The 14,736-nt window shown below is 46.3% G+C and overlaps 1 protein-coding gene across 1 annotated transcript in view; it reads right to left on the reverse strand.

Annotated features, from left to right (window-relative positions):
* Positions 1 to 240: 240 nt before the first annotated feature.
* The window catches only part of PSMD1 (proteasome 26S subunit, non-ATPase 1), a 124,768-nt gene continuing 110,272 nt past the window's right edge, over positions 241 to 14,736 (reverse strand). The window contains exons 20-25 of the mRNA XM_034780945.1: positions 13,787 to 13,956; positions 10,152 to 10,244; positions 8,021 to 8,113; positions 5,494 to 5,640; positions 1,669 to 1,824; positions 241 to 462 (exon numbers count right to left, since the gene is read on the reverse strand). Coding sequence (XP_034636836.1) covers positions 1,678 to 1,824; positions 5,494 to 5,640; positions 8,021 to 8,113; positions 10,152 to 10,244; positions 13,787 to 13,956 — 650 coding nt within the window. The 3' untranslated portion in view covers positions 241 to 462; positions 1,669 to 1,677. The remainder of the gene's footprint in view (positions 463 to 1,668; positions 1,825 to 5,493; positions 5,641 to 8,020; positions 8,114 to 10,151; positions 10,245 to 13,786; positions 13,957 to 14,736) is intronic.

The following is a 14,736-nucleotide window of genomic DNA, read 5'->3' on the forward strand; positions in this document are numbered from 1 at the left end:
ACTTGGCCTAAACAAGCATTAAAAAAGGAGCAATGTGCATGGGTCATTTTTAAAAGGCATCCTTATTGTTCTAGTCGACCATAGATTAAGGCCTGCCAGCAGCACTGGATACCGCTGGGAAACCCACCTAATAGAGGAAGAAGAGGAAGTCAGAGGACGACTCAGAGCCTGTACATTCAAGCGTTGGGCGGCTGACGAACCTTCCCCTCCTTTAGATAAACTGGGACGTCAAAACAAAAGCAAGTTTTCCATCAAGAGGTTTTAATATATTCATTTGAAAACAAAGTTTTGTGAAAGAGTAACACTAAATAGCATATATCGCTTCTGCACTCAAGCCACAGACCATCTCCGTTAGGTCAGCGCAGAGGTGATGCGGCATGCACTGAATGGCAGGTCTCCATAGGAATTTCCTCGTGTGTGTTTCCAATATCAGACAAAGAATCTTCTTTAGCAGAGCTGGTCCTGGAGACAGAGACCAGAAAGGCAAAAACATTAGTTGAGACCATCTTCTGCCCATTCCCAAAAGAGCCCACATGTGTATGCTCCTCTGGGTCTGGCACCGAAGCTCCAGTGTTCGTGACACACCCAGTTGTTGGCAAGAAACTAGTTATCCTGACTGACCAGCAATCTATGTGCATTTTTAACCCTATACTTAGAAACAAGGCAACTGGATTCTGATTTTCATCAACAAACCAGCATGTCAGCTCAGTCACACCTGCACCCTTCCCTCCCCAAAACGCCCCATGTTATTTATGAAGGAGCCTGCAGTTAGATAATGTAATGCCTGGAATAGGTGGACTTTTTAGCTCAGGGATACGGTCACAGAAGCTGAGATTGTGGCGCATGTCTCTCTCTGTGCACAAACATGAACTCTGGGACAACAAGACTGAGGTCGGAGAGAGGGAGCCTCTCCCTTTCGACTACAACTGCCATTGTGAAGCTGAACATAAAGTGGGTGATGACAGTTAATCACAGAAAACACTTCCCACCTGTGGGATTGTGGTTCCATTTGACACAAACTGAATGTGGTGTTCTCAGCAAAACTGGTGCACAGTCCACATTACAGTCATTATATACTTTACATAATTCTGCACAACGGGGGTAGTCTCTACTCAAGATTGGCCAAGGAGGGAGGGATAGCTCAGTGGTTTGAGCATTGGCCTGCTAAACCCAGGGTTGTGAGTTCAATCCTTGAGGGGGCCACTTGGGGATCTGGGGCAAAATCAGTACTTGGTCCTGCTAGTGAAGGCAGGGGGCTGGATTTGATGACCTTTCAAGGTCCCTTCCAGTTCTAGGAGATGGGATATCTCTATCAATTTCTAGAATCTGTGTGGAGTCTCAGTAGCCCCTTAGGTCTAAAAATGGTGGTCTGGCCAGTCACGAGGGCTGAGTAGCAGGTAACAGACGTTTACATTGCATCTGGCCACAGACTGCACTACTGGAATATATTACACACATAAGAGGACTTCAATTTCCACTGCTACCAATCTCTTAAAAAAAAAAAAATCAGCATAATGTACTTATATTGGCACAAACGCACACAATGACCCCTTAAAAAAAAAAAAAAAAAAAGAAAAAAAAGGGCAAAACATTGAAACACCGGGTCCTTTGATTGGATGGAGTTTTTACTCCCCCCATTAATGGCGGCGCCAGAGAACTGCGCCGTACCTCAGGGTCCTAGTCATCAATGTACTCAAAAGGCTCTGGTGGGTCAGGTTCTTGCTCCTCTTCCTCAATCTTCGGGCCATGGGCTGCCACCGGTTCCACCAGCTCCTCTAGAGCCTCGCTGGTGTCCTTCAGAATGATGATGCCACCAATGGAAAGCTAGAAGCCAAGTGCAGAGAACGTGTCAGTGCCTAGAGACGTTCAAGAACAGCGCTGTCTCATGTAGGATTGTCCTTGACCTAGGACAGAAACAGGACCCCAAGTCCCCTGGGTTACAATCACCCCATCAGTGTGAATGCTCTACGCAAAACAAGGGGTGAAAACAGCTCTCTGTGGTCGGTTACAATGAAAGCAAAGTATTCTCCCATTGTACATACCAGTGTCACACCACCAGGGGCAGACAAAACATAAAGGGACAGGAGGGAAGGGTTGAATACACTGATTTATTAAAATGCGGCGCTTGAAAGCTCTAGATTTTCTCAAATGTTTATGAACCAAATTGGAAGCTCATAGGCTTTAGGGACAGTGTCTTTATGAGTGTTACTGAAACACTCTGAATAGAGGCATCCAGTCATTCACATTCTAGCCTCATAACAAGGGGAATGGAATAAATGACCGTGACCATGGCTCTATGGACATGTATATAGCATATGTTTCTGGATAACATCATGGTGTTGGGTCTAGAAAGCCCTCTATGCCTTGGGACTTTGCTACCTTAGAGTGCCTCGCTTTCTAAGTACTACCACAATGACAGAGATCACTGGAGGTGCTTTGGATAAGGGTTCCTAGGTTTGCACCCGAGGATCGAGGACTCCCGGACACACTGCTTTGTTCTTTCAGCACTTGCACCCTCTATAAGAGCCAGGGTTTGCTGACCATCAGAAAATGGTGCAATTGTCCCTGCCAGCCAAACCTTCGTTGAAAGGCTCTCTCTGAAAACACCATCTTTATCTCTGATGTCGGTGTTACAACTGGGAGTTTATTGTGTCTAGGTACCACCCTGTTGGCTGCACTGTATGTTAATGAAATAAACAGCCATTCTAAGCTACCTCTGCTCTTCCATTATCTATCTCTCAGTTCGCAGGAAGGTGACATCTGGATCTGTGGATTTATGCAGTCACTATAATCTGGCACTTTCCATACGGCTTTAAAAATCAAAACACAACTGTTTCATGAGATTCAGTCTCTGCAAGACAAAACAGAGTCAGATCTTGGCTCAACTCCTCCCCAGAGACTCTCAGAAGCGGAGCCAAATCTGATCATCAGCTTCCATTGACTGAGAATTCCATTAGCAGAACCTCATAAGACAAAAGAAGAATGAAGCACAAAACCTACAACTCGCCAAAGCCAGTAGCTACCTGTGGAGGTACGGAAACATGGACATTGTGTTGGGGCCTGGCTGGAATTAGAGCCTCCCCCACATTTGAATTCCAGGGTATAATTAGCATCTCAAAAATGACCTTTTATGATGGTGCCCCGCCAGCAGAGTGCTGGTTTTGAATGTTTCTGTGTCGATGCTGGGAAGCCACCTTGGTTCCACCGCTCCATCATGGCAAGACACACACTGCTCTGTTCTTTCAGGAAACCACTCACAGACAGAGCGGATGCTCCACTCACTGACTGGCTTTGTACTGGAAGTGGTTTGGCTCCCCAGTGAGGCTTCGGGCCACCGCTGTCCTCGGGGCTCCACTGCTCTCTCACTGACACACTGCGCTGCCTCAAGCCAGGTGGCCGTGGTTCTTACCGCATGTTTCCCTTCTGAAGGGCAGCCATGGCTTTATTGCCAGGCTGCCTCAGGCCTAGGGCTTCTCTCCCCCAGGAGCAGACAAAACACACAACTGCACGTGTCAGCAGAGTGCAGGGCTGATGACTGTGCGCACACGAACATTTCAGGGGCAGGACTGAGCTTGTTCTGGGGCTGGGCAGCAGCTACATCCAGGCTGGGAGGTCAATTGGGCCACCTCCTCCTCTTAAAGAGCTGGGACAGAACCACCCCTGCCCAGCTTTGTGAAAGAAACTGTTCTCAAAGCTTCCATGTGCTGATGAAATACCAGTAAACGTAAGTGTATTAAGAACATGAACCAATTTTCTGGGCAGGGTATTTATTTCCAGGGTGCATGTGCTCACACACGATTATGCCCCATGTTCATCCATCTCTTGCCCAATAACAAAAGCCAGCAGAATTTGACTCAGTCCATTTGCAGCCTGACAATGTGTTCATTAGCCTTCCACTGTACCACAGCGTTTCACAGACTAGTTGGCAAATCCATGGGCTATTAATAATAGGACTTTTCCATCTCCCATTTCTATGATCAGATGCCATTCCCTCTGTATGTTAACAGGAGACCATGACTTCTTTGAGATCAGGTGCAATGGAATAATAAATCTATTCAGTAAAAACACCATCTATGCACACAACCCATTGCATAAAACCGCAGCACAAGTGATCATGAATTTCAAGGCATTGACACCAAATCTATCAGACATTTCAGAGTTATGTTAAGATCTAAACTCAGTGAGCATGATGTACTAAGCTGAGCTTCGAGGCCCTTAAACTCATCTGAGAACAACCCTAAAAAACATGACTGCTGCAGCCCTCCAGTGGGATGGCAGTTCTCCCATCTCCGACCTCAGGGATGCCTGCTTGGAATGGAGACCCCTGCCCTCTGTTCTAGGTGGAATACAGGCGCTAGCACTGGGAAAGCAGCCCTTGCAGGCCCAGCCATGAATGGCAGCAGCAACTTTGCAGGAGACAAGTGGAAGGGAAAATATACCATCCACTCTCGAAACATCAGCCTCTGGAGAAGGGGCGTGAGTGTTGTGAGGCCCTAAGCTACACTCTGAATGAGGTTTTTCACTGCCATCCTTAATCATAATGAGCTGCCGTTTCCCACCACTACAAAAAGTCAACTGGACTGAGGTAGCCTCCTGGCCATCTGCCACTAGTCCGCTGTGCATCATGGCAGGGTGGATTTCATTATTCCCAAGCCTTCCCTGATATAGGGGGCTGTAAGCTATTCTCAAATAGCGCCACTGGTGGAAATTCCCCAGGGCAGCTTTTTCCAGTGAAAGTTAAAGTTTTCCCTGCTGCAGCGTAGGACCCTTGACTGGCTGTTTTTCCTTAATGAAGGAGAATAACCGACCCCTACTCGCTGTTTATACCGTACATTTAGAGTCTGCAGACTCATGCTAGATTGAACATGCCTGCTTCTCTGAAACGTTCGGCACAAATCTTCATCCCCAAACCTTTTATCATTATTGCTCACCCTGGAACTCTCTCCAGTCCATCTGCCCTTTCACCTTAGAACTATGGAGGAGTGCAAGACACAGAGAGACTAACTGTAAGGTAACCCTAACTCTCCGGTAACCCTACAAGCTACAGATCCAGGCTTCAGTTGGCAGTTACTGCAAATTATTACACAGTCTTATGATGGTTCAATTCCCAAGTCCCCCATGAGGTTTTTATTAGGTGTCAATGGGCATATCATCAGTTTCTGGGTCATGATCTTTGAAGAGAGCATAGGGCAAGAGAACTTAAAGAAATAGCGTTAGGGCATTATATGGGCCTAGAGTAGCTCTGCCTTCCAATAACTACAAATGTGTGAAACCAATGGAGAAGAGAGGCATAAGGAAGTAAAAATGAGACATGGGGATATGTCATCTGGCTTCTAAAGTACAGTACAGCCATCAGCTGTTATGGTTTTAGTTCTCAGGAACACACAGAGCTGTCATGTCTACATGCACGATCCCAGCGCTAAGCACGTCCACTGGGAACTCTCCGAGCGTGAGAACAGAGTGTTAGGTTTGCATACGGTAGGTTGCACTTACTGGTTTAAAAGGCTGATATCGGCAGCTCTCTGTCATGGTGAGGACTTTCAGCTGAGCAGGCATGACTCTGGCTGGGTTATCCAGCAGCTGGAAGTTGGGTTCAGGCTCCTTTTTCTTTTCTTTCTCTTCCTTCTTCTCAGTCTCATCCTACAAAACACAAGACCACCATGGTTTAACTGCAGCCTTCAATCCTCGCACATTTGAGGCTGGGGTCAAACTCGCTACTTGATCCACACAGCATGAGCAGTAACTCAAAAACCTGCTTAAGAGACACTCTCTTAAGATGAAGGAGTCAATCAGGCTAATTCCCCACCACAAAGCACAGTGAATGCTTATATAAACCCAAGGCATCTGAATTCCCCCAGAGCAGAACCTTATTGTAAGAACAATCCAGATTCCAGTGGCAAAAGAGTTAAATAAGAGATTGAGGTGGCCGAGCAAACTTCAGACTTTCACTTTCAATAGCCACTCAATAAAGCCCAGGATTTTTACTACTACTTAGGCCTGGTCTACACTGGGGTGGGGAATCGACCTAAGATACGCCACTTCAGCTACGAGAATAGCGTAGCTGAAGTCGACGTATCTTAGTTCGACTTACCTCACGTTCTCATGGCACGGGGTCGACTGCCGCTGCTCCCCTGTCAACTCCGCTTCCGCCTCGCACCGCGGTGGAGTACAGGAGTCGACGGCAGAGCGATTGGGGATCGATTTATCACGTCTACACTAGACGTGATAAATTGATCCCTGGTAGTTCCATCACTACATGCCAATCCGGCGGGTAGTGTAAACGTACCCTTAATCATGTTTCATGTTACAACCCGGCACACAAAAGGTGCCAAATACAGGTGGGATTTTCCTAGCTATAAAGCTGTCACTGGCAGTCATGGCAACTCAACCAAAATGACTCAGTCCTGGTGGCTCTTTAAAGATGGCTCCAGGTACAATTCTGCTCAGTCCTGGACTCACCAGAGGCTGCGATTTGAGACAGATGCATTTATGTGGCCTCATGGAAACATTCAGAGTGTGGGTCACCTTTTCCCTTCTGCTGGTCACAGTTTGACAAGAGGGGAGGAGGTCAGAGAGAATAATCAGGTACTTATAGAAAGCAGCTGTGTGATAGGCACGAAATGTAAGGTTCAGAGCAGGCACCTCGTGTTACAGCAGAAGGCACCCTCTCAGGTACCAGATTCACTAACAGCAGCAAATTCCACAGGACTCCGGCAAATCTCATATGAGCTGTACTAGAAAATGGGAAAGCAGGAGGCAGCCAGGACCCTACGTTAGCTCAAACACAGCAGGGGGCAGCAGTCTCTCTTTGTCCCGCAGCTTCTCCATCTCAGACAATTCCGTGTGTCTAGGGCGGCTTTCCACACAGCTGACGCATATACACAGAACCCTTCTGACTCACCGCAGCCTTTCTTCACTTTCACGTGATTTTAGACCATAAAGCGGTTTGGAGGAAAGCTCATTTGCCTGGCCCATTTTGCTTAGTGCATGGTGCTGTATGAATAATACAATGCAAAGACTATGTTAATGTTACAATTGTGCTGTGAAAGGGTCAAGAAACACAAACGTTAAAGATCCCAACAGCTGCTTTAACTCATCTATGTGTTGCACATACATAACTTCTATTCACTTTTCAGGCTGTGTAGTACCATTAACTCTTTAGAAGTTGTACCATATATTGGGTGCACACAATGTGGTCACACTCACGTTGCTGTAGGCAAGTGTGCCATCTTGATGTTACACTGCTGTTTTTCCACATGCCATTTTGTTTCCAACTAGACAGAATAAAGAAGCTGCCCCTAATTCATAACCTCGGCGAGGCCCAAGTAGGCTTCGACATAGATATCTCGTTAAGGTGAATGAGGCAAAATGAAACTTCAACAGCTGCTACTGTTTACCTGGAAGGAGTTTTCTGCAAGGATGGGTTAACTGAACATCTATTATTTATATAGTGCTAGGGTGAGGGGAGGTATTTGGAAATGGAAAAACCAAGGAATTGGAAGGAGTACAGAATTTAATGCTGCCAAAGCAGTGACATCACCCTACAAATCCAGAATCTGCCATTCGCCCCCACAGGACATAGAGACCAACAATGGTTTAGGAGGAGGAAGTGTTTCCCCGCCCCGACAGATCAGCACACATGAAAATTATAGGCAAAAAGATGAATATTTTCAGAATGTAATGGGGGTGTGAAAACAGGGGGTTAGAATTTAACTAGTTTGGGAACCTTACCTAGAGCAGTCATCTCCAAGCAACTGCTATAAGAAAGATCGTTAAAAAGTCACCAGTGGTGCACCAAAGAATAGGAATTTTATTACATTTCTTCCACCCCCTCCACAAGAAACTTGTGCCTGGATAAGTTACTCAATATACTGAAACATGTTAACACTGTGCTGAGAAACTACTGTAATGCAGGTGACAATGGGACAGAGATGTGCAGGGGAGACAGTGTTCATGTGATACACAGCCCCCTAAACGAAACTCGCTGGAAGACATTTTGGTATTTATGGCTTATACCCACCACTTCCATTTTCTCCTCTTCCTTTTTCTCTTTTTCCTTCTCCTTCTCCTTCTTCTTGGCTTTTGCAGTGATGGATAACACAGCAGTAGAAACCTGGACATTCAATAAAGAAGGCTTTCAGAATGGCTTCACACTGTATGCAGTGCTCATCTCCCAGCCAGGCAAGCAGACCAAAAGGAGAGTCAGCACTGTGCCAATTTTCAATTTCACTACCCACCCACTACCTTATAAGCAGCACAAATAGAGTGGCACGCAGGAGGGGAAAGGGTGCTAGAGAAACTGACCAGAGGAGGGATAGCTCAGTGGTTTGAGCATTGGCCTGCTAAATCCAGGGTTGTGAGTTCAATCCTTGGAGGGGGCCACTTAGGGATCTGGGGCAAAATCAGTACTTGGTCCTGCTAGTGAAGGCAGGGGGCTGGACTCAATGACCTTTCAAGGTCCCTTCCAGTTCTAAGAGATAGGATATCTCCATTAAATTTATTTTTATTTTTTATTTATTTATCTGATTGCGTAAGTGAAAAGAGAACAAGCTCCCTAATTTAGAGATTACTCAGTGCTGTTTCGTTTTCCCTACAAAGGGATTTCTTTAAATCTGAGCAGTGACAAGGAATTCTGACCATAGGGAAGTTAGCTCCCATGGTTTCAGTGGCAAGGCAACATCAAGCCAGAAGAGAGATTCTTGACAATGTCGTAATCCTTTTCACCACTCCTCCACCCCGGCGCTACTGTAATCACACAGCTGTTACGTGTCACTGGCACACACAGACAGACATAGTACAACTGCCCAGGATGTGAAAAGTTTCTTCCGAGGAAGATACAATTGTGCTGAACTTCTCTGAGTGTCCCCAGCTTCTCCTTCTCAACAACCATTGTTAGACAAAACCACCACCACAAGGTCAGCAGGCAGCCCTGCCCATCTGTTCCTGCTCCTGGAAAGATTATCCATTCCCCTAAGGTTTTGGTGGAGTCTTAGGGTGCCATATCAAGGTATTCTAAGGGTGGGCCAGATTCAGCTATGGGGTTTGAATTTTAGAAAGGGAGGGATATGTCCAGAAGTACCTGCCACTGTGAAATTTCTTATGATATTACTTGCCTTCATGCACAATCCAGTCCAATCCCAAGGAAAAAAAACAGCTGCTTGGTAGCCCCCCACTTGGGCTAATTTCGACAGGCTTCTGTTCTCTAAATCCGAGAACCTCTCATTTCTAGTGTTCGGTTTTGTTAAACTGCTTAGCAGTTTTCACCAGGTGCCACACACATGAGCAAGAGGTGCCTGAGTACACACCTCTGCGGCCGCTCTCTGGCGGCTGGCAGGTCTGCTCCGCCTGCTACAGTCAAGCCACGGATGACGATGATCAAGTTGTACGGGTGCACAAGCTGCCCTTCTTTGTGGGAGGACACCTATGCTGCCAAAGACGACCACCTGAGGCTCAATTTTCTTACCTGGACGTTACCATTTCGACATATAGCTTTTTGCAGCGCACGGGCCCACAGACTCTGCCCATGAATGCTTAATGCATTGCGTTAGCTAATGGGTCACTTTGGACTCCTACCCTCAAGGATTGTTATTTATTATTTGTATTACCATTGCACCTAAGAGCCCTTGTCATAGCCCATGACATCACTGTGCTTGGTGCTGTACGACTCCAGAACAAAAAGATGGTATGTGCAAAGGAGCAATATGTACATGGTAAATACTCCTTTAACAGCTCTCCTGCTCATCCGGCTAGTCAAGGAAGGCGCCAGTCAAATCCCAGCACAGAGATTACAAGCGACAGTGAATTCCAGACTCACCAATGAGAGAGATAGAAAGGTGGTGAGCTCAGTGAATTAAAATCAATGGACCAATCTTTATGGCCACCCTCACCCATTTCACAAAGCTCACGTGGCAATAAGAAAGCGTCCAGGTATGTTGAGTGCAACTGCTATTATAAAGGAAAGAAGTCAGTGAGGAAAATAACGCTTCTACATGACCAGAGTTACGTAATATTTACTCTCAGAGATACTAGCAACTGACAATCTTTTCTTCATCCCTGAAGGAACACGTTGCCGGGGCTAATGCCGGGAAGGTTAATGTTCATAGTGGGCGAGTCCACACAGTGTATAAAAGTCAGCTGATCAGCTTACCAACCTTTTCCTTCTCCTTTTCCTTCGGTACCTCCAGAGGGGCAGGATACGCAAACGTTGAGGGCTTGCAGTTGGATTTGTACTGGACTTTTGGCATCTAAAAAAGATACAGACTTTAGAAAGAATGGTTACAGGAAAGTAAAGGGAAAGACCCAAACAGCAGAATAGCTGCCTTGGTTGCATTTTCCTCCTTGCAAAGATAAACACAAATCATCCCTTTTTTCCCTCCGGAAACTGAGAAGCTGCCATCAGTGGCAAATGTTCAGCTGTAACATCGTTATTCAATTATGACAGAATTCAACTCTGGTCTGACATTTTCTCCTTCTCCAGCTTACGGCACACAATGTACATCCAGCTTTTGCTTCATTGTTACGATGCTGCCAGGGTTTAGCTGCGGCTCTGTCTTTCGCACAAAACTGGCCTTAAGACCTAAAACAGGATCAGCTTGATCTGTGCAGGGCAGACTAGACCACGATGATAGTACAAGTTTCACTGGTTTCCCATTACATTACACTCCCCCAGTCGGATACAGCCAGACAGCTTTCTTCAACTGCCCTCCCATCTAGCCATCCCAAATATTGATACTGCACTCACCAGCACTGTATCTAAGCTGCTCTTCCTTCCCAACACACCTCTTCAGTGCCAGAACAGGGAAGAGTTGGAAGAGGCGAGATGAAGGAGCGTTGAAAGCTATGTGACCGACAAGGTTTTAGCTAGTAAAATGGAGTTGTTCAACTTACGTGAAAAATGTTGTGCGCCTTACAAAATAATCACAAGGAATTAGAGCACAATTAGAGCTGACAGCCCCAGAGAGCCTAGGGAGGCACAATGGCCTTGGATGTGGATTCAAGAGATCTGGGATCAATTCCCTGGGTGCCCTCTGTTAGTATTTGAGAGGTGCTCTGATACTACGGCAATGGGGAGTTTACACAGAAACGGCCTTTTGAACCGAGCTCCTTTCAGACAGACGTCACTCGTTAGCTGCACACAAAAGGGTGCCATCATTTAACACTAACATCCATGGAACGGGAGAGCATTCTGGAGTGTCAGTCCCTTGGCACAGATGGCTCTGACGTTATGCCAGGTGATGGCAAGCAGCTGTAGCCCTGCAACTTGGACCAGTCCTGCTGACTGCTTTGAAGGTAAGAACCGTAATCCTGAATTTAACTCATATAACACAGGGAGCCAGTGCAGCTAGCAGAGCAGGGGGGTGACAGATTCTCAGAGCCTTGTACTGCTTTATTTGGAACCTTAAAAAAACATATTGCTGCTGGCTTCATTCCTTGGCAGAGGGAGTTACATTAGCCACCCCAAGGGGACGGATACAGGGGTCACTGAGGCTAAGTCTGACCCTGACAAGAGTGGGGGAGAGTAGACAGAAAGGGAGCTTCCCATGACTGTGGCTATTTGGAGTCCAGATGTGGTAAGGAGTCCAGAGCTCCTCATGGCCAACGGCTGCTCTGACGCTCTAAGGCCCTTGATGGAGGAGGATGCCAGGGAGGCAGTGAATTCTTCAAAGTGCTTCTCTCTCTCCCTGCCAAAGTCACCTCAGCTGTTCCTGGATGAAGTTGCTGATCTCAGCCAGGTCCCAGCAGAGCTGGGATACAGCACTCTGTGGGTGAGTGAAGGTGACGGAACTGGGTACAGTCTGGGCATTGCTGGCATTCCAGTCTATGCTGTTCCACAGTCTACTCTGGTGGTTTTACGTAAGTGTGGAACAGGATGGGGGAGAAGGTGGATCCATGTGGGACTCCAGTGAGAGCTCTGGAGGCTGAAGACCAGGCACCCCTCATGAGTCTCTGGATATGATCGGGGAAGGAGGATAGGGTGATATCTGGTTGAGTTGAGATGTAGTTAATTAACAGTGGAAAATACTTGGCAATACCTTGAACTGGTCCCTTCATAAATGTGGGGTCTTCGCCAAGGCTTAAATTCTCTTGAAGTATTTCCCAAAGCCCACCATGCCCCCTCCATTTTCCGCCTACCAGACTGGGGGTGGGGAGGGAAAGAGCTGGGCTCCAGATAGTTCTAGCTGAATTTATGTCCTAATCTTAGCATAAGTTTCATTGTAACAACAAACAAGAACTACAGGACTTGGGCAGTGTTACTATGTCAGCAGTGCAACAAGTGTGTTCCCCAATCCCTCCAGTGTTAACTAATAAATACTTGGCATGCTGAGGGGAGGATAGCCCTTGAAGTGCTACAATGTCAGGAGAGGAATTAGCTGACCAATTGGTCCTTTCCCTACTTTTATATCTAGGAATCTAGAAAGCGTGTCCTATTTCTAGTCTCACTTCTGGTTTAGAATCTACCAATACTTTAATGACGCTTGTGCCATCTGATGAGAGAATCTGAAATTGAAAGGTTTCATCTCCCTGTAGTGATATGTACACAACGCAGGAGAGAAAACCAGATAACGAATACAATACTCCAACGCACGTAAATAAGCCTGAGAAAGATTGCTGTGCACGATCGGCCTTTTCCAGCACAAAAAGGGAGGCTGCAGCACAAACTGCAAAACATTCAGGCTTCCTCCACTCTAGAGTCTGACTCAACTCAAACTGCTGATTTACCAGTGACTTTCACTAGTGTCAGAGTGAAATATTGGCTCCTCTCATTCCACGTTTTAGGCATATTTTTCAAACCCAGAGAGTGAAGAGTCACATCCTTAGCCAGGAGGCACTAGGCTTTCTGTAATGGGAAGCTTTAAAGTGTAACCTTTTGAAGGGCTTACACGATGCAATCTTTAATACTCAGGTCTCTACCCACAGGGGCTGAATGATTCAAATCCCACCAGTCACCCACTAAGGCGCAAACAAAATTGAGGTGCTATGATTAATATTAGCTTTTCACGCTCTTCCAGCTACAGTTTCTAGCACACTTTAGCTAGCTACGGTGGATAAGGTCACAATATGTTCTAAAACGCCCATTTAGACGTCTTAATGCACCGTTACCAAGGCACAGTATAGTGTTTCAATGGGCACAGTGCAGTCTATGTATCTTTGGAACTCTTTCCTCAAACAACTGGACTCAGAGATTTACAACGATAGGGACTGTATTCATATCCCCCCAGCTGTAACACTGCCACATCCATGATTTCTCTATCTCCTCCAAAGGCAGCAAGGTTATAATAAGCAGCTAGGACATGATGGCCACGCAACTGTTAGAAGCTGGCTCAACTAGAACAGTTTAAAAAGAGTTCCCAAACTTGGATGGTGCCCAAAGCTCTGCCAGGCTGACCTCCACAGATTCTCTGCAGCTGATCGGAGAGCACTCAGAATGACAAGGGGGTAAACCAGAAAGCTAACGCAGAGACCAGGCACAATGGGACTGGTGCAATGTAAGGACCCCAGGAAGTTAAAACTTACAGACTGCATTCCCTTGGTGATGAAAAGAACAGGGTTAGGAAAGGCCTTGTTCACTTTGTGCCAGCAACTCATTATAAACATTCAGCTAGTGATACTCTTCAGCACCAAGCAGAACACCTGACCCTTGTGCTGTTTGTAGTAAGATTCCCTTCATGAACAAACTCGCAGAAAACGAATGAGTGGTGGTTATGATGGAACACATTATGGAACTGCAGCCATCAAGTTATTTCATCTCTCCTCAGATTACTGTATCAACCAGGGAAACACATACCTTAAGGTCCTTGTTAAGGCCAATGACACAGGTTGGGGTGTAAGCCAACGACAAGAAGTGTGACAGGGGGAACCAGAACCAGAACTGGGTGAAGACCAGTACCCCCACCACTGAAGGCATGTGAGTATGTCCTGTCCTTGACTGCAGCGAGATAGTTACATTATGGCCACCTGAGGAGAAGAGGAAAATCACAAACAGTCAGTTAGGAGAGGGCTTCCAGTCCGCTTCTCAGCACTGCTCAACATAGACACTTTAACCAGCTGCCTCTGAAACAACTACCACGAAGACAGCTATAGCGGAAACTAAACCACAATGTCCTCAACACTCAACCTGAAGAGCAAACCCTCTGGGATGCAGTTCCCTTCTCAGTTCAGCTTCTGGTCTCAGGTTATGCACCACCGTCAGTGGCAATGTAATTTACAGTGGTGCTTTGGGCGGCTAGTTATTGTCCCAACATGGAACCAGTGGAGAGACAACCCCTCCCTGCCCCTGGCAAAGTAATTTTGTCAAGAGGGCACCAAGACAACAACACTTCAATTGTGGTATGGAAAGAGGAAGGGTCAGCACATGAGCAAACAGCAAAACCTGTGGTCCAGCCAATTTCAGCATGCAAATCACCGACACATCACAGGAAACACAGATTGTGCATCTGGTTTTCTACAATATTCATTTAATAGGACTGTTACAATGCTAGGGCTCATGCCCTGAACTGCTACTGTTCTACAGATGAAATATGCCTATGCTTTTATTCATCCCAGTAGAAAAAAAAAAAAGTAAACAGCAGCAACTTCAACAGTAATTTCTAGAGGTTATCAATCTAAGCAGCAAAGAGACAAGCTTGTGCAAGCTTTGCAATAGAATTAAATCTCTGTCAGACAACCAAGTCTTTAGCTTTGTACTTGCAAAGCAGAGACCAAAACAACTCAACATGTTGATGCAGTGCAGAAACA

This window comes from Trachemys scripta, chromosome 9 (genome assembly GCF_013100865.1).
Source record: "Trachemys scripta elegans isolate TJP31775 chromosome 9, CAS_Tse_1.0, whole genome shotgun sequence".
NCBI lineage: Eukaryota > Metazoa > Chordata > Testudines > Emydidae > Trachemys > Trachemys scripta.